The sequence below is a fragment of the Rousettus aegyptiacus genome, unplaced genomic scaffold (assembly GCF_014176215.1).
Source record: "Rousettus aegyptiacus isolate mRouAeg1 unplaced genomic scaffold, mRouAeg1.p scaffold_m13_p_4, whole genome shotgun sequence".
Classification (NCBI taxonomy): domain Eukaryota; kingdom Metazoa; phylum Chordata; class Mammalia; order Chiroptera; family Pteropodidae; genus Rousettus; species Rousettus aegyptiacus.
The window spans coordinates 51988101-52008662 of NW_023416307.1; the positions used below are offsets into that span (position 1 = coordinate 51988101).

At 41.5% G+C, this 20562-nt stretch overlaps 1 protein-coding gene across 17 annotated transcripts in view; it reads right to left on the minus strand.

Annotated features, from left to right (window-relative positions):
* The window catches only part of KALRN (kalirin RhoGEF kinase), a 592295-nt gene that overhangs the window by 247799 nt on the left and 323934 nt on the right, over positions 1-20562 (minus strand). For all 17 annotated transcript variants that reach the window (XM_036219576.1, XM_036219573.1, XM_036219571.1 and 14 more), the window contains exons 14-16: positions 16169-16364; positions 8823-8989; positions 1466-1585 (exon numbers count right to left, since the gene is read on the minus strand). In XM_036219576.1, the coding sequence (XP_036075469.1) occupies positions 1466-1585; positions 8823-8989; positions 16169-16364 (483 nt within the window). The remainder of the gene's footprint in view (positions 1-1465; positions 1586-8822; positions 8990-16168; positions 16365-20562) is intronic.

Below are 20562 nucleotides of genomic sequence, written 5' to 3' on the forward strand. Positions count from 1 at the left end.
TTCTATGTCACATCACATCGTTTGATCTCTAGCAGTTAGAACGGCATCTACATTTTCCCATATAAAGGAAAGGTTCACCAAATGAACATTTAGTGATTATGGTGATTATCTGGCCTCTCCTCAATATATGAAACCAGCATGTAATTGCCATCATAAACCCATTATTATGTCTTTTTTCTCTGAGAGTGGAAATTCTGGTTCCATTCCCTTCATTATCCTAGCCATGCTGCAGACCCCATCTGCTTCACATCCCCAAGATCATCTAGAAATCCTATCTGCTCTCCCATAACCTCATGAAACTATAGATATAAACTTTACAGAGACCTCTATCTCAACATCAATTTCAAGAATATTTAATCAACTTGCACCTATTTAGTTAAGAGACATCTATGCTGAGCAAGCTTCTACTCTGTAAGGATGCAACAACATGCTGCATATGCGAGTCAGGTGGAATTATGTCATTTCGATAGCACTGGTTCATGCAATCAGTTGGATTACTTTATTAAAAGATATACTTATTGGCACGGGCAATTAAAATTTTGTCATTGTTGTGCAAAATTCTCATTAATGATCACTTTTTTAGTAGAAGATAATGTCTTTGCATATCTTACACACTCAGAAATGGGCTGAGTTTTGTACTGAACTACAGTAACAAATGTCTTCGAAGTTTTCACTCTTTATTTCTTTTCCCGCTGGTACTGAACTTATTTTATTTTTAATATCATTTCCATGTCCCTTCCTACTCTTTTCCCCACACTATCTTAGAGCAATCAGCTCAAATCTCTTTGGGAAGGAGAATGTTCTACTAGAAAGGATAATTAAATGTATTATTTAAAGCAAGACAAAATGTATAATAGGTTATCATAAGTGGAGTTTTAGTTTAAAACAGCCTTTAAAACAATCTTAGTTGGTGAACTTCTGGTCTCAATTTGTTCTTTAAACATGACTTCCATCTGCATGATGGAACAAATACTTTTGGTGAAACAACCTATCTGGTGCAATCTGCTCCTGTGATTATTGTTCTTATTAAAGGGCAGAATCTGACAATAAATCTAAATGTTACATGTAAACCAAATGTTTAAAAATGGAATCCTTATTTACTAATGGCTTTTGCACTTGTTTATCCTTAATTGCTTGATCTTTATGTGAATAATTCTTTACGTCATTCCCATGGTGCATAGTCTATAATGTGCAAAAAAATCAATGGACCAAGGGCCTTGAAGGTTAAAGGTACCAATGAGCAAGGAGCAAATCCACATTCGTAGTGTGAATACTTGTCTTCTAATACCAAGCCCTTTCGGGGTGATGGATCCTGAATTTGCAATTCCTAGGTAGTAGAAAGGCTGCCTGGGCCATTTCACTATAAACAGTAAGGGCTTCATTACATCTTGAGGAATCATCCTGCCTGAAGCATGGAGCAGAAAGGGGAAAGGAGGAAGAGCGTGTAGCCAGATTTGGGTGTTACCTCGATGGCCAGTTGGAACTGCTCGTGCTCCCGCTGCAGCTGCTCCGCTTCAGACAAAGAGCTGGCATTGACCAGGCTGGCATTGAGCATCGACTCCCCATTGCGGATCCATCCCAGGACCTAGGGAGTCAGGACAAGGACACAGGTGAATGGTCTTTGCTGCTTCCCCAGAGCTGTTGCCTTCTCTGATGAGTCCTTCTGTCGGAGAGCTCCCTATCCTCTACTCACAGTTGGAGAGAGGACAGGATGGGTCTGGATAATTAAAATGGTTATCTCCCTAACCTTACCTGGCATCCTGTGCCATAAGGTACTTTTTTAAAGTAACAACCTCATTCCCAGCTTCATATATTCATTCTACTCTTATCATTCCTCTGTTGCAATTTCCTTACCCACTTAATTTAAGTATTACATTATCTGATTGCATCGTACGTCCATTTCTGAAGTTCCTTCTGGAACACATCATGGTATAAATAAAAACATTCCTTCTGTTGGTATCCTTTTCTTTTTTTAAAGCCCAGTTCAAATATCAATATCTTCCTGAAATCTTCATCTAATCATTCCCATTTAGAAAAATTTAGTCACCTGGGACAACCATACTATTTGGTAGGTACCGCCTGTGTGGCACTCACCATAGACTGCCTTGTTCAGTTATTTTGACTTATGTTTCATTTGTCCCCTAGAACATACAGTTATAGAGGAGTAGGGTATAATACTAGTTGTATCTTCATCTCACACAGCACCTAACACAGTATCTCATATATGATAGGTATGCAGTAATGTTTTTGAAAGAGTGAATGATTATCTATGGTAAACACCCAAGTCATACCAGAGCAACGGCTCCAACCTTCCATGCTTTGCAAAATAGCCAAGGTTTGAGTTTTGGTAGGTAAACAACCCAAAAGAAGGAGGAAGGAGAAAGAAAAGAAAGAGCATGAATTATCCACATGCTGGATCATTAGAAAAAGGGAGAGTAAGTTATAACTGATTTAAATTATTTAGAGGCTATGACTAGCTGAGTGAAATTTCTAGGTGACCTTAATTAGTACTGGGGGAAAGGAAGCTCAGCTCGGGAATATTAGAATTGAAGGAGAAACAGCTGACACTGTCTAGACAGTCCTGGGTAAATGGAGATGTGGCTATCATCTAGCTAATAGAGTCGAGCGCAAATAATCAAACCAGAAGAACTGGGCTTTGAAAATCTACCTTGTGTCAGGTCACCAGAGAATGCCCAAGTAAAACCTTGATTAAGGAACTGGAAAGTTTTCTTGGAGAGAAAAAAATAAAAATTCTTCTGAAATTTCAAGATCAGTAAATACCATCCATCTGTTGCCTTAAGATAAAGCCGTCGTCACAATCTGTTTCAGATTTTTTGTTTGTTTTTCTTCTCCTCTCAACTTCTTCATGTTAAACAATTAGAAAAAAAAACTAAGCCTGATCTCCTATTCCATAACTCTCATAGGCATCTCACAAATTTTCTCCTAGGGCAGGAAATGACTGATACCATATTGTGCATAGATAACACTGGGGCAGAAATCCCAATGAAGCTGGGCTATTTGGATTGAGATGTTAATTTATGGCTATTCTGGCAGATTGCAGATGAGATACCAATCTGTATAGCAATTATTTGCAGGAAATAACTACTCAGAGTGTACGTGTGAAATCTCTGATGACACTGGTGTACTGCGGCTGGCTGGCTAGAGATGCTAATGATTTCCAGAAGCTGCCTGTAACTTTGGGTGCCTGGATTTCATGACCAAATGCTTCATCTCTTTGCAAAATGGAGCTCATACTGTATATTTTTGAACTATGTAAGTCCTTCTGCCATGATCCATTACATTTTTCTTGGTTCAAGATTCATTTGAGGGTGTCAGAGAAACATTTCTCCATAGACCACACAAATCCGTGCTTGAGGGGCAATGTGACACCCTTTAGGCCTCCTGAGTCTTGCTGGAATATTTCCTCTCTGGTTTTAACCAACTGCAACATCAGTTATAGCTATAGTTGTGGGATCCCTAATACTAGCTTTTCCATTTAGAAATATAGACTTCATTCAGTCTCCATGTCTTTCGTTAAACCATGCCATATCCTCGACATCCTTGTTTATTTTCATTTCTCAAATGCTGTTCATAAAAGCGTTCCTGGACTTTAAAGTGAGATATTTGATTTAGGAAGATAAAAAGTACCTGGTAGCTTATACCTATGGCTTAGGTTCAGGGGTGGGACTGATCCCTGAGTCAAGTCCTAAAAAATCAGCATCAAGATTATGTAGAAAGAGCACAAAATCTGAAGTCAGAACACCTGGCTTTGTTACTACCTGGTAAAATCACTTAACCCCTCTAAGCTACTGTTTCCTCATCTATAAAGACAGGATAACAGTACTTAACTTTCTGTATCAGGGTTGGTGCAACATATTATAATATGTAAAATCAGATGATAGTGGTGTGGTGATTTTTAGTTTTGGAGCAAAGTTAGGTACTGCTATGATTCTTTATTTGAAAAGAGGAAAAAGTTTAGGAATATTAATGTTCATCCCAGTATCTGTAGAACTTATTGGCTGATGTGATGTAGAAACTGTAGCTGTTTTGTTACTATCATTCTTTACACTCTGAATAATGACAACTTCTGTTGGTATAATTTTCTATCACTGTAGTCTTTTATCTTCCTGTTTCATACAATTGGTTATTTATTCTTCTGGGAGCATCCTAATGAGTGGGAAGTAGCACTAGAAATATCGTACTAAAAATAAGAAAGTGTTGCTGCTACTTATCTGGAGCTGCGACTTTGGTAACATCTTTTAATCTCCCTGAGGCTGTTTCCTCTTCTATAAAATGCCAACCCTTTGCATGCTTAAGTTGCAGGGTAAAGGTGAAATAAAATAATTAAAAGTATTTTGCAAACCATAAAATATAATTTGTAAAATAACATTTAATATTGATCAATCATTTAGGCAACAGTTTACCTATAGGTTAGATGACCTGTGAAGGTCACTTTGAGCTCTAAAATTCCATACTTCTTTCAAAATTCAGAGACTGCCCCTAAAACCAAGGGATACCAGAGAAACAACTTTGTAGAAATGAGGGACAAAAAGGGTAATGTTGCTTGGGTAGGCAGCCACGGATTCAGCTCACTCAGAGCTGAGAGGGGGAACGGGCAATGAAAATCAATTGCTTCCACAGGCCAAGGAAGCTCAGACAATCCCAAGTTAGGAGAACACCGTATGTGGTTAACTGGATGTGGATGTCCACAGATGCTGATGCCATCCCAGCTGGGCAAACTGGGCCCTGTCACGAAGGCTGGGCAAGCTGCTTGTATATGGCTGTGTTCTTTAGGTTATACTAACAATAAAGCTATGAGGTTACACTGAAGGCCCGCTATTTCAGACAGCTTATCACAAGGCACAGTCATTTCTGAAACTTCAGCCACAGGAAAAATGATTAGCTGCTCAGATGGTAACTGGGAACCTGTCATGTTTCCAGTGTTTTTTAGTTTTAGAAGTTCATGATTTAAGAGATCATACGTGTTCCTCCTTTAGCATTTTATGGACTGTGACCTTGTGTCCTCTTCATCATCTCCATTTTGAAACAAATGGGTGGGAGCACTTGTCCCTGTGGTTGCCTCACTTCTGGATCTACTCCGCTCCTTTCTCCCTTTTATGTATAGTGAACCCAGCTGAACACAGTATTCTCAAAGGGAATATGAGGACAGGATAATATGTTTTCCTTTGTTTTGAATGGCCACCTTGATCATATGCAAATTTTGGCTAGGAGTTGGTCCATGAGGGTAATTTAAGTCAATGTCTTTAGCAGACAAGTATGATTTCTTTCCCCATAGTTCAGAGCCCCAATATCTTACAAATCCATTTTGGCCTATTTTCTGCTAAATGCACTGCTCTGCATTTAGTAACTAAATACATATAGGAATTCATTTAGTTTTATGTCCATTAAGTAGGTTTTTCAAATCTTCCTAAAGTATTTAATAAATGTGAAGTCATCCTACCAGAGTAGCGATTTTCCTGGAAAGTAATCAGAGCATTATATGGGGTCTGGAGAATAATCTGAACTGTAGTTCTAGAAGAAAAGGGGCATCTGGGTGGTCTGGGCCCCTGGACCACGGTCTGTAATCAGGGGAGTGGTTTCCCTTTAAGATGCAACATGTTTTTCTGGAGGGATTTGGGCCATTTACCTTAGATAGAAAGTGATGTCTCAGAAAAAAAATCAGTTGCATTAGTCAATTTCATTTGTCTTAAATACTTGAAAATATTTCTTTAAATTTTTATAATGAGTTTCAAGTATACAGTACATTGGTTAGACATTTATATAGTTTATAAAGCAATTCCCCTGATTGCTCCTTCTCTCCCCTGGCTCTCTACCTAGCTATTACATTAATGCTGACTGCATTCCCTATGCTGTGCTCCCCATCCCTGTGAGCACCTATCAACTACAAATCTGTACTTCTTTTACCCTTCACCATTCTGAAAATAATTTTCAGTCTAATGTCTGTGGCATCATCACTCCTCAAAGCTTCAGTTTCATATAATTGTGATATAACAATACTTAAGGTTATGACGGCCAAATCTAAACCTTTAATCTATGAGAACTCTTAACGACACAGCGGTGTAATAGCACGTTGTCCTCTCCTTTTCTGTCCCCATTAATGGCATTTCAATTAAGGTGTCCTTTTTCTTTCTTTCCTTTTTTTGAGAGTATATTCAAAAGAGATACTACTCCCAAGCTAGTGTCTAAATTTAGCCCACTGATCAATAGTGACATCTAAATTAACTCCCTCTTTCCAAGTGTCAACAGCTTCCAAATCAATAATTCCTGCTCCACCAACTTCCATCAAACACAACTGCCTTCTCTGAAACTGGATCAGACAACTCCCTAAAGAAAGAGCCTTTTACTGACAAGGAAAGCAAGCCTATCTAATGAGGCGTAGTGGCTAAACTGAGCAGCAGTCCTTTGGTGCCTCCAAGGGCCCATGTCTTTCTCAAAGGCCTTCACAGGTACCCTAAAGTCTGACTCGAGCAATCCTGCACCATTCTGAACTACGATCCCACTGTGTGTCAGTCTCGCCATGGTGGGGAGAAGGAATTTTCTCACCCCCACAGAAGAATTCTTCTTTCGTCTTTCAACTCATAAAATACTGAATGGAAACGTATACAGATATTAGTCAAGCCTGGATTATTCATAGATAGATGATCTAATTCCCCATTTGACAAACTACTTATCATCATACCAGCTCTTCATCCTACACAGAATGTAGACTTGGAGGATGAAAATTCATTCCATTTTCCTATCAGTCAAGAAAAACATAATTGGGGAGTTGGCTTTACTGTTAATGTTGGAGCAAAAAATAAAATGAAAAGCCAGGAACAAAAGCAAAAGTATGTATTGCATTTCAGAATTAAATAGGAATAACTTCCTCGTTATCTGTTTTGTTCGGATGTAATAGCACGTTGTCCTGTTCGGATGTAATAGCACGTTGTTCCCACCTGCTACTGACAAAACAACCAAGTCTGAAGAACAGAGGCAAGCTCTCATAACCTGCTAGGCCCACTGACTGATCAGGTGCCATCCTCTCTGCCAGGTGCAAGCCATGCCTGCCTGTTCTCTCAGATATGATGTTGCGGAAGCCAAGGAAATTCCAGACTGCAATCTGCTAGAGAGGTTCTATTTGTCCTGGAACCCCAGGACAGGAGTGGGGCCCAGCAGAGGCAAATTGTATGATTTTGGTTTTAGGAGGCCTGGGCTCAAGGTTCAACTTGAGTTAGTCAAGAGGCCCTGGGAGCACTAATCTTAATGATACCTCGGTTTCCTCATTTGTAAAGTAAACACACGCCACTATTCCCCATAGCCTGTCCTTACAAAATGAAATCACAAATGGAAAGTATTTCTCACATGAAAAGAAAGTACCATCATTACTGCCAAGAGTTTCAGAATTTATATACTCATCACTGCTCTGGGCCTGCTAGGATTTCCACCATGTCCCATGAATAACATTTCTCTCCAGAGATTCAGGTGTGACCTCAGTGTAACTAAACAGAAAACAACCTAGATGACAGCACTGTGATCTCGCCTTGCTTGAGGCTCAGTGACTTCACTTGCACTGAAGGTGGATCTTGAGCCCAGAGTGCATAGGTTCATGAGAGAAGATACTTTTGCCCATTATAATAAATAACAATATAATAACTAAGACGCAGGCATTAGCAAGGGGTACCTTGACTATAACGGACCAAGCAGTAATTAAATCGAACATGATGTTTTTGTTCCCTGGGCCAAATTAATAGATTTAAATCTAAATGTTATAGCAGTCACTATATATAAGAAAAAAATGTTTAGAAGAGGAAGATGTGTCTCTGCTTAGGATATTTTGGGTGGGGCTCTGCCTAGAAGAAGCAGGGAAACATGTTTGCTGGGAGCATGTGGAGCAGAAGGCTGCCCTGTGGGGAAGCCTTCCTGGGCCTGTGGAGAAGGATGGTGTGTTCTTTTCTCAGTAAGATCATTGTCTGGTGACCTAGCTAAGTTTCAGTTGCCTCATCTGTAAAATGGGAATAACACGCTTTGGAGAATGGTAGTGAGGATCGATCAAGAGATAGATGTAAAAGGCACACAGTACTCAATAAATAAAACTATAATTTTATTTGTATCTTCAATCCCACTTTGTCTAAATAGGAAGTCCCCATTCATCATGCTAATAATTCCCACTTAGTCTGTTCACAATAAAAATACATAGTATTTTTCAAATGTGCTACTGGACACCGTATGTCCCTAGAGCTTTCTAGAGATCTGGGTGTGCCTAGAAAAACAGCCAATATAATGTCTTGTATAAAAAAGAACTCTTTTTTTCTTTTCAAAATTGACTTTAATATGGTAAGAAAATTTTCTTATAAGAACCATACACACATTGAAAAGAATGATAGCAACTGTTACTACTATCAACTACATGTCAGGCACTGTCCTAGGCACAGATGCCCCAAATTAATCAACTTGGCTCTAAAGGCTGAATATGCTTATTGATACAGGATTTGTATTTCCTATGAACTGTGTACTGGGATTGAGGCTAGAGAGGAAGAGAAAAAAATCCAGTGACTGAGGACAACTTGGAAAAACTCCGGAATGCTCCCCTTAGGCTGTTATGATGGAGAAATTATATATTTGTGTTTTGAGCCATTGTACCATTAGATCTATTTGTTAGAGCCAATAGGTGTCAGCTTAGCATTCAGAAAAGAACACAACCACTAACTTACCTATCTCCTAAGGTCTGATTATATCTGTGGCTTTGTATGCTCCACCCCATCCCAGGAGTAGACCCAGGCGAGGCCGAGAACCCAGGCTGAAGGTGGAAGAGCCAGGCTCACCTGTTTGACCTCTGCCTGGAGGTGCCGCAGTTGAAGGCATTGTTCGAGTCGCTTATGAGTCTGCTCCGCATTGAGCTCCAGTTCATGCTGCTTCTCATGGAGAAACTCCAGTAGCTCTTGCACCTGGGCTGCCAGATCAATGTCTTTCTCACAGATTAATTCAATTCCTGATTTTTTAAAAAAAGTAAACAAAAACTAGGTAGTACTGTAAAGACCACATTTCCTGCAATATGCATACAAAAGCTGGAGGTTGGAAATAGCCATTCCCAGCACCCTCCCAACCTCTACATATCCCTCTGTGAAACTGGATAGATTGTTATCACCGGCTTTGTTTTGGATGCTCAAACCAGGCCCCTTCTTTTGGATTAACTGATTCTTTGCATGGGAATAACTTTTCAACAGATAATCAGCTCCTAGTTAGAGAGTGAGGTGGTTTTCTGGAAGTCCATCCCCAGACAAGCACTGAGCAGTCTCTGCTGGGGGATTTGCCAACACCCAAAAATTCACAAGCCAGCCTCTGGATCATACTGGGAGATACAAAACAAAGCCAAAATGACCCGGCTCAAGAGCTTCTGCCAAAGGTGGACTCTCATTCGCTGGTAAGATGGGGATCGCATCAAAAAAGCCCACCAATCTCAGTGTATGGCCACCTAAAAACTAAGTTCCCTTTGGAGAATTTCCCCCTTTCTCTGACTTACACCATCAGAAATTCATCTCAGCTACCACCAACACACCTGCAGGATACAGTCGGGGGCGTACATGTTAAAGGAAATTCATTTCTACAGAGGCAAAAATAGTGTTTTATATAAGGACAATATGGGAGAGTGGGAAAAATTTTTGTCTGGTGTTACATGGTAATAATTTCAGTATCTTTTCATGTTTATTTTTTCTATGTTTCATAGTTCCAAGTCCTAGCTCCTGAAATATCTGTGGGAGACAGAAAAGAACGGCTTGTTCTTTTGGCAGTCAATTCCCGCTAGTTACTATTTTCAATTACCAAGAGGATGAGGTAGAGCATCTCCTTTACTAAAATAATATATAAGTGGAAACACAAAAATCTTTACCTCTGCAGTGCTCAGCAAAGTGGGTGACCCCTGACCCTCGTGTTTACTTTCTGAAGACGTAATTTAAGATGCACTTGCATAAGCAGATGCTCTTCTCTGTTTCCAGCCACCATGCAGATTTTTTTCCAGCTTGTTTTCATTCTACCTGTGTCTCTAGTGTTTAGTATGCTGGGCTTGGGCAAAGTGTCTTTCTATGGAAAGCTCATGGCTCACCTCTGCCACGCTGCATGTAAATAGGCTCTTTAAGCTTAGTAACTTATCGAAGGGGCCAGTCACCTGCTTAGGAAATCATCCAGAAGAGGCTTGTAGCCTGCCCCGAGACTCAGGCCCTTTATTTTCATCTACCTCACTTGAGATTGTTTTATGTGAGAAGAACGCAGGAAATAAAATGGGTGAAGACGATGCCTATGGCACCTCTGCACTGCTCAACAACACATCATGTTGTAGATGGAGAATGAGAACGTGTGACTTGCTCCAGCTGTACCTAGAAGAAAAGAAACTCATCCCTCGCTCCCACTGCCCCCAAACACAGTGACATGTGCCCTAGTTAAAACTCATCGTACATATCCATCAATTAAAAGCAAACAGAGTTGCTTGTGTTGACATTATTTCTCTCAGTCTAGTGACAGGCTTAAATATCTTCCTTTGGGGCTCTCGGAAATGCAACAAGACACATTTGTTCTTTCCATCAAGTGGCAAAATATATTTGTAATGAAATAGTTTGTCTCTTTAAAGAAGGTCGTGCTGAGATTTCTTTCTCACATGCTCCCACGACGTCCTGTACCCATCCCTCTGTCAGAACACTTCCACTGAGGTTGGCTCCTTTGTAACTGGTCCATGTTCTTATAGAGATGTAGGCTCTTCACTACTAGGGCCACATCTGTCTTGTGCCCCTCTAAATCTTCAGGACCTAGCGTAGTGCTTGTCTTACAACACCCAATAAATACCTGTACAGTGAACACATGAGCTACTTTAATGAGGGAAAAGCTCAAGTCATGTGCTGTGGTGGAAAGCACATGAGAACTTTGGGGAAGGACAGACTTAGCTTTGAATCCATGTTATGTAACCTGGTATCAATGAGTCTCTGGTTTCCTATCCTCTCTGGACTTCGGTGAAATTGCAATACCAACAAGGACGCTGTGGGGGTGTTGTGAGGACTAAGAGATAAGCTATCTACAGTGCCTGGCATTTAGTGGCCTAAAAAATATCCATTTTCCCACTTTTTCCTTTCTCTTGGGGAAATTCTAACACCTTCTTTGTTGATTACCGATGGGACTGTTGAATGGCTTGTATAAAATGTAAATATACAATCTTACCATCAGATGTTTATGTACTTGGTCAATGTATATCATTAGAAACCATGGTGGTTTGAATGCTATTAGACCAGTGCTCTGGACCTTGGCTCACATTCATCTAGAGAACTATTTAAAAAAATCACTGTGTCCTGGTCACGATCTAGACCTATAACATCAAAATGTGTGTGTGTGTGTGTGTGTGTGTGTGTGTGTGTGTGTGTGTTGGGAGGGGTATCCAGGCATTGGAAAGTCTTAAAGTTCCAAGGGTATTTCCAAAAAGATTGGGAACCACTGGAAAAAAATAGTACAATGGCTAGCTATTCAAGGACAGAGATGTTCTTTCTGCTATAATCAGTTACCAGAATGTTTGGCACTGTTTTATTTAAAGCTCAAGGCCATAGCTAATAATAAGACCTTACTTTGTTTTCCTTTGCTGCCTGGTCAGGGGAACCACTTTAATTTCCTCAAGGGGAAGTAGCTATGGTCTAGAGTACTTGTAACATATCTTTTGACTGTGTATATTCTTTAAATATATGTGTCTGCCTCAGACAAAGAACACCTTTTCTCCTGTCTCCTCCCCTCCCTACACCTCTTTCTGCATCACTGCTTTAGTATAACACCAGTTCAGAAGTTACAAAGTCCTTTAATCAGGTTTTTAGATCACTATTCTCTATCTTAGCTGTACGTTAGAACCACCTGGGAAGTTAAAAAAAATCTGGGCCCAGTCAGACCAATTAAGTAAGTATCCCTGAGGGGTGAGGCCCAGACCTTGTTTTCTTTCTTTCCGTTTTTTTTTTTTTTTTTTTTTGAGAAATTCTCCAGGTGATTGTAAATATGTCGCAGGGTTGAGAACCACTGTTTTACACCAAGATTCTCGTCCCCTCCTCTCAGCCCTCCCCCCACCCCCGAAACAGCTTCCATGTGGGAAAAACACAGGCCTTTTCCTTCCTTTTACAACACAAGTGAAATTATTTGTGGCCCATTATTTTTGCCTACATCTGTTCCACACACACTGATGTTCGATCTGGATTAATTCAGCAAATATTATTATTGGGAACTTGCTATGTGTAAGACATAACCACTCTGCTAGATGTTGGGAATGTAAAGAGAAGAAAGTCCTGTTCTCATGACTTTAAGCTTTAAGACTTTCCAATGCCTGGATACCCGCCCCCCTCAACACACACACACACACACACACACACACACACACACACACACACACACAGCTGGAGAAGCTACAGGAACACAAACAACCCCAACAGAATGCAGTAAGTGCTAGAATACTAGTGTAATACACAACTGTTATCAAGATTTACTGACCTCACCATTCTCATGTATTATCCCACTATTTCTTCACAATGACTCAGTATGGTTGGTATTCTTATAAATATCATTTTCCAGAAGAAGGTGAGACTTAAGTGGATTGGGTCACATGCTCAAGGACACCCACGTAATAAGAGGTGTGGTGGGATCCCAGACCAGCAGTCTTCTTCTCGTACTGTGCTTTTAACCTCTATGCTCAAGGGGAAGAGAGACCCCCCAAAAACTTAATTTATCTTAAAAATTTACTTTCAAATGCCGTGGCTGGGGTATTCCCAAGAATAGCGAATTTTAAGCATTATTGTCAGACTCGAAAGATTTTTCACTTAAAAATGTTGCATAAAGAGAAAAACTGAAGCTTTGACTAAACCACAAAAGAAACATTTCTGTAGGATATATGGCTCTTGTCTTATTCCTAAGGTCAAGTGTAATAGTCACGTGGTCAGACCACGCCAGACAGAAGACCTGTGGCATAACCAGTGGCAGTGATAAGGCTAAACCATGGAAAGTGAGAACTGAAAGGGACTTTCGGAATCAAGGCCCACCTGCCAATTAGACAGAAGAAGAAACTAAGGTCTAAAGAGGAAAAAAAGGGACTTCCAAAGGCAGACTGCCTGTTGGTGATGGAACTGGACCTTAAATTTAGCCTGTGTGTTTTCCTGAACTTGACTTTCCAGAGAACACCTCCTAACTTGAGGATCAAACAGATTACACTAAAGTGAGAAAAGAACAATGAGCAAGTGAAAAAATCATTCCTGTTTTGCCTTCTACTCCTAAGGCTAATATTGATTTAAGCAAAGACTTATTCTTTGGTTAGTTGTTGGCTCCCAGGATTTGGTAGAACCTGGCTCAATGCTACAAACTTCACACCTGAGAACAAGTGTATGGAAATTTCCTATTTCCATTTACTCCTATAAAATCAAAGTATAAGCCCCTAATTAATTTAGTATAGAGAGCCAAATACCAACCAAATTCTTAATTTTGCTAGTTGTCCTTTTCCTAAGACAACAGTTTATTTTACCTTTAGGTCAAATATAATTTATTATATGAACATCGTAAATGCCCAAGCCATTCATTGCCTCAGTCCCATGTCTCTGAATTCCTGCTTTTCTTGGCCACCTGGGGGCAAGGTCCACCTGGGTCCACCCCCACTCTCCAGCTCTGGTGTGATTCTGCCCTTCCCTCCCCCAAGCCAGAGAGGAGACAGACACCTCCTCTGCAGGACCAGGCATTTAGCAGCGGGCAGAGTGAGCTTGCTTGAAGCCTCTGGATCCACTCCCTTCGAAGCCTCATGGGCTGTGCCAGATTGAGAAGCTAGCTGTGGTAGGAGCAGGGGAACAGCCAGTCCCAGCAGAGAGGGCCAAACAGGCCAATCAAGCCTCTTTTGACAAAGCTCATATCTAGAACAGGATACTGTGGGAGTGGGCAACCCATGTGCCCGGGGTGTCTTTGCCCACTCAGCCCTCATGGTTAAAGTGGCTGCCAAGCACAGCTGACTCCCAGCCACAAGCAGTCTACAGGGGCTGCCAGCTCCTGACAGTCTTTCTATTACCATGGGGACCTGGCTCTTAGGACAGAGGTGGGCTTGCCTAAGGTCATGCCAGCACCCTGGTCCTACAGGTTTTCAGGCAGAAGTGCTCTCTTCCTGCCAGACACATCAGTGCTAAGGGAAAAAGGGTGAATGTGCTCACAGGGCTTCTCTGCCCCAGCCTCTCTCTTAGGTATTGTCTACATTCTCTCATGCTTCCCAGACTTAGCTGGATAGCCAGATATTGTTCGCATCATGAGGGTAAGATGCAGGGTGAAACCCTGAGCCCAGAGAAGGTTCTCAAGCACAGAGAAAAAAAAATCAAGTTTCCCTTTCTTCCTTATTAAGGCCATGACATGATACAGGCTATAGCCTAGAACTCTGCTGCTTCTCAAACTTTAACGCACACATAATTTGCCTGGATATTTTGTTAAACTACAGATTTAGATTCATAAGTCTGAGATAAGGCCTGGGATTCTGCATTTCTAGTTAGCACTCATTGATACTGATGCTGCTGGTCCAGGGCCCAGACTTTGAGTACCACAGTCCTAGATCGGCAGTCCTAGATTAGTGGTGCATCAGACCCTCTGGAGGGCTCTACAACAGATTGCTGGGCCGGACCACAAGGGAGTCTGATGTAGAGGGTTCTGGGGATGGGCCCTTAAGCCTGCATTTCTAACAGTCCTTTCGGGAAGCTGCTGCTGCTGCTCTGGGAATCACATTTGGGAATCACTGTCCTGGGGCATTCTGCAGATATCAGCTATTGTGATTTAACCATCATGATGAAAAGAAGTTCTCAGCCCTGGCTGCAGAGGGGTATTAATCAACTAAGGAGCTTTTTGCTGATGCCCGAGTCCTGCTCAAGAAGTAGTTAAATCGGAATAGCCAGGCATGGTGCCTGGGTACTGTCATTTTTGAAACAGTCTCCAGATAGACTGCAACATCAATGGCCCTTCCTGGGGCTACGTTGGACATGGTCTGCACATCTATGAGGCCTGGATCTCACAGGCAGTTGCAGCCTGTTCACAACACAAATGAAAATTCAAGAAAAGGTTATGCTGAACAATGTGAACAGAATTTACTAGGTTGTCTCTCCTCTGGTTAGAAGTGAAGCTCCTTTGAATGCTGTTACATACTCTTCCAGGTCATTAAAAGAAACACAGTACCCTAAAGTTAAGTTTGATTGCCCAGGTCTGCCTGACAAGCTCATGATTCTAAGTATCTTTCATGAACCAATGATGTTTTAAAGAGTGAATGGCCTGAGCCCCTGTCTGTCTCCTCTCAGAGGAACCTGAGCCAATGAGGACTTGGAGAGTAGAGCAATGGGTCTCGGGGTACAGACCTGTTCTAGCACTCTACTGATATGTACCCAGCTAAGGGGCTTCTTTTTTCTAGACTGGGTGGACTAGGGGACCACTATGGCTCTCTCCAGCTCTAATATCAAAGGCCAATTTAGAGAGTAGCAGGTGTAACTGCCAGGACTCATGCAGGTGTGGGATGAACAATGAATAAATCTGAGCAGGAAATGAAGTCCAATCTGAGTAACTCAGGCAAGTTTTTTTGAGAAGTTAATAAAACCATATGATTTTGCCATATATTTTTATCAACACTTCCTATGCTCATACACAGATCAGTGAAAACAACAACAACAACAACGACAAAGCCCCACTTACTCTGGGCAGCATGAACTGGAGACAAGGAGCCAGCCCTGGGGGCTGACACAGGGAAGAGGGTGTGTGTGGGGAGGAGGGGGTAGAATCGCGGAAGTCTGCACATTTGAATGCACTTCACCTGGATGGCTGACTGCTTTTGAAGTCAGCCTGGTTTATTTTTTCCAGGACACCATTTTTTTTTTAATCTGTGCTAATTTTGATCATTGATTTTCCTATTCTCTCTACAGGACCAAGAGACACTGGTCCTATTCCCATCCCTATCGCAGCCTAACTGGGCAACCTTGGCCAAGTTATTTCAGCTTTCACACTTAATTTTCTTTTTCTTTAAAATGAGGGCAAAGACCTGTTCCTTATACCTGTAGGAATAAAATAAATGAACAGAGTGGAAGTGCTCGTTGGCGTCAAGCTGATGTTCTTGTTTCTTCACCTGTCTGCCAGGAGTACAAGGACAGGACGGCTCACATACCTGAGGCCTGGACCTCCATAATGTACTGGTGCAGATCCTGGCCCTGCTGGATGACCTCGAAGGTCATGTTGTTCATGGCCAGCTTCCGCTCCGTGTGGCGCTGCAGCCGCTGCTCTGCCAGTGTTAGGTCCTCCGTGTTGAAGTCATTCATCTGCCGGAGCAAGTCCTCGTTCCAGGCGTCTAGCTCTGCTGTCACCTGAGAGGGAACAACCACAGCACAGGCTTGCTGAATCCGACACGTTACAACCTCTGCAATTATTCACAGAGAGGAACTCAGAAGTACTGAACTGGATAATAATTCCACCTGATATATGAATCAGATGAACACTCTGCTAACGTGGTTTCCAGGTTGGTTATCTCATGCTACCCACACAGCAGCCCTGTGAAGGCTATGGCACAGGAACTATCACCCTCTTTTCCAAGAAGGGAAAATGAAAGCCTCTCCCCAAATTAGTCACAGTATGGTCCAGACTGCCTGAGCGCATATCCCAGACTCCTAGCTTAGTGATTTTCGCTATGCTGGGCCTCATCCCAGCTGACATGTGGCATAAGCTTCCCAGTTACCAAGTGCTGCTGTTCCAGGAACATCAGGGGTCAGAGGGAAACAGAAGACCAGCTGGAGGCAGCTGAGAGGTGGCACTCTTAACTCTTGTGCTGGGGCCATACAGACTGGGATGGAAAAGGCAAACGGTCTGGCATGAGGGGCTTCTGTGAGGGGCACAGCATTACATTTCTTGTCCAACAGTAAGACCTTTCTTCAATGAAAGTATAGCTGCTGTCTTTGAAACAGATGGTGGGAAAATGGCATCTTCACTGTCCTGGGTTCCCACCTCGATTCATGTCAACTACGGGATTCGCTGGGCTTAGCAGAAAACCCAATACCTACTTATTGTGGGAAGTCCTTGGGATCAGGCTGGTAGGCAAAACAGGTTTTTATTGTATCCGTCTTTGAAAAATATTAATTCTCTAACTAGGAAAGGGAGTTAAATTGAAAAGAGATAATTGACATAATTTATAAGAGATAATTTACAGGATGAATAGGACTGTATAGCCTATGCCTATAAAGACATGTTTTTCCTTCCTGTATTAAAAAATTAAAGTGTAATTTACATACAGTAAGATGCATATTTTAAGCATTAGTTCTATGAGTTTTGCAATTTTATACACCCATGTAGCCATCACCAAAAACAAAATATGAACCTTTCTATCACCCTAGGGAGCCCACTTGTGCCTCCTCCCAGGGAGAAGGAACCTGCCCCTACCAGACTCAGGTACCAGTTTCTGATTTCTGTCATCACAGATGTAGTTGAGCCTATTCTTAGATTTCATACAAATGAAATCATAGAGTACGTACTCTTTTACGTTTGGCTTCTTATGTTCCACATGCTGTGTTTAAGATTTATCCATGTTGTGTATATGTTCCTCACTACTGCTGACTAGTATTCCACTGTATGTACACGCGCACGCGCGCGCACGCACACACACACACACACACACACACCCCACAGTGTGATTCTCCAGTTGGTGAACTTTGGGGTTGTTTCCAGTGTTTGGATATTATGAATAAGGCTGATGTGAAAGTTCGGATACAAGTCTTTCTGTGGACACAGGTTTCCATCTTTCTTGAGAGTTACCTCAGAGTGTGACTGTAGAGTCATAGGGTAGGTGTATGTCGGACATTCCCAACAGGAATTTTACGTTCCTCATAGACATGTATGAAAATTGCAGTTGCTCTACATCCTCACCATCATTTGGTATTGTCAGTCTATTTAAACTTAGTCATCCTAGTGGGTGTGAAGTGAGTGATATCTTATTATGGGTTGGGGATGACTAATGATGGTGAACACATTTTCATATGCTTATTGGCCATTGGTGACTACTTTTGTAAAGCATCTCTTAAGTCTTTTGCCCATTTTTCAAAAAATAAGTTAATTATCTTTTGATTATAGACTTGTGAGAGTTCTTAATATATGTTGGAAATAATTCCTTAATAAGATAACTTACTGAAAACAGCCCAAGCAAAATATTTAGTCTATTGCCTTGCTTACAAACTAAGAGAAGTTAGAACAACACACATACAAGTATGAAAGAGAAAGAACGTTTTAATTTTGTTTTTTGTTTGGTTTCCATAGAACTGAGTCTATAAGGGCCTGTTTATTGCAAAACCCAGAGGGGTCCCAAGGCCAGACACCTGTGGAGTGAAAAGTGTTGAGGGTTCCGGTGAGAAGGAGAAAAGCTGAGGTGCTTAAGTTATGGGACAGAGGCTCAGAGGTCTGGTATCTTGGGAATTCAAAACTAACCAAATGTGACATATGCCCAGAATTTTCTATCTGGTGTTTCTATATTCTTTCCTTCTCTCTCCTCTACCATCCTCCATGCTTGCCACCTGACACTATTAAGCTATAGGACTCAATCTGTCACGAAGCCTGAAGAATGAGAATTTCAAGGGGCTATTCTGCAAAATGGTCTGACTCCTAAGCCTGCCCTCCCTGGGTTTAAATGCTCTTTACTGTGTCGGACTCTCTCCCACCATTTCCCTCACATAGTGATGCCCAGAGCCTTGTAATAGCCTGATTTGTGTATTTTTTTTTTCTGGTTGATTTGTGTATTTAAATTTGTTGGAGTTTAAATTACTTTCTATTTTTTGTTTCCTCAAGGAATGTTCGGACATTGGGTTCCTCTCTACATTCTTCATGGGGTATGAGGCTGGCACATAGCAGGTGCTCTTTTTTTTTTTTTTTTTTAAAGAAAATCTTTGTTTTCAAACCTGAAGCCTACCTACTGCTAAAGAACAAACCTAGCTTTCCAGACTCATCTCATGCTCTTCTATTACATGAACCAATCAGCTGGTTTACTTTTTGCCCTGGAGAGTTAGCTCTGCCCTCTCCAGCCTGTTTCCTTGGTTCAATAGCCCTGCAATGCCCTTGTCCCTCTTTCTAGTTTGTTCAAGTCCTCATCAGCCTTCAAAGTAAACCCTCTGGCCTGAAACAACCCCCAGACCCAGAAGTTTATCTCTGGCTTATCTCATAATATGAGGCACAGACTACTTTGCTAATAAAGAGACAAGACTCTGAAGAAGAAAAACCTGCATCAGGAAATTAATTTGGTGATTTAAGTCCATTTGGAAAAGAAACCTGGAAGAATTTGTTCAGGGCAGAAACTAGGACCTGAACCAAATGAATGAAAGATAGAACATGAGGTGCCCACAGGGCATTCAGCTTTCAACTGACCTATTTTGCTATGTCCTTCCACTCAATTAGGTTCATCTCAGCTCCTGGCCCACTCACTCTTGGCTCCAGTGGCCTCTCTCTCTCTCTCTCTCTCTCTCTCTCTCCTGAATTAATTGGAGTATCAGGGTACAATGACGTTTTTGAGAGATACACTGGCAACATTCCTCTTCTAGTAACTGTCTACTCTAGAGCTACAGCCATAAGGGAAATCAGAAAAGAAGTTAAACAGATATTTATAAGGGGTAAGAGGCAGTGGGAAATGGGAAGGCTCACTTCAAAATGAAGCCCAAGATTTTCCTGCCAGATGAGATCCACTGAATCTAGCATTCTGCTGCCAAAACTTGACCTTAAGGACTTGGTCTAGCAGTTGCCTTGGGCTCTGTCCTCAGGGAGCCCTCTCCCTTAGCTCCTCCCATTTTCTGGGTCTTTCTCAGCATTTACATGCAGAGAACATTTTAGCTCTTCCTCTCCTACTGTTTTGTTCTGTACTTGCCTGAATCAAAACTCACCTGCCCCTTCTCTTTCCACTTCCTATGATCTATTCCCATCAACTTAGCTCTTTGTTATCACTTGTAAAGTTGGATATGTCAATGTGTAGCCTTCAGATCATTTTTAGATGCTGGTGATGATGATAAAGATAATATCACAGTTGAAGGAGATATTGTACCTTGTATTGTGCACTTATTATGGAATAGACAGGGCAGTAAGCATTTGACTAACTTTTATTCAATCCTCATAACAACTCTTGGAGGAAACTAAGGAACAGAGAAGAAGTCGGATCGTTTTCCCCATGGTTGCAGAGCTGCTGGTGGCAGGGCTAAGCATTCAACTACAGAGTCCAGTGCTCTCAACCATGGCGTTCTATCAATAAGGCTGGTCCAAGAGCTGATTCTGGGGGTACCTTCCTTTTTATTATTCTCACAAATGGGAAGAAGTGTCTAAGGCATTTCATTATGGTGAGAAACTCTGAAATATATGAACTATCAATTGCAGAATTAACATTTTTCTGTTTTACGATGTCATTATTTTTACTAAGATGAGAAAAATGAAAGCTAAATATTCTCAACTGACCTACAGTGGTGGATAATAAGGAAAGACACATTGCAGCTAAAGAGACATTCTCATTGCATGGAAAGAACTATTTTATCTACAAGGGGTTTATAT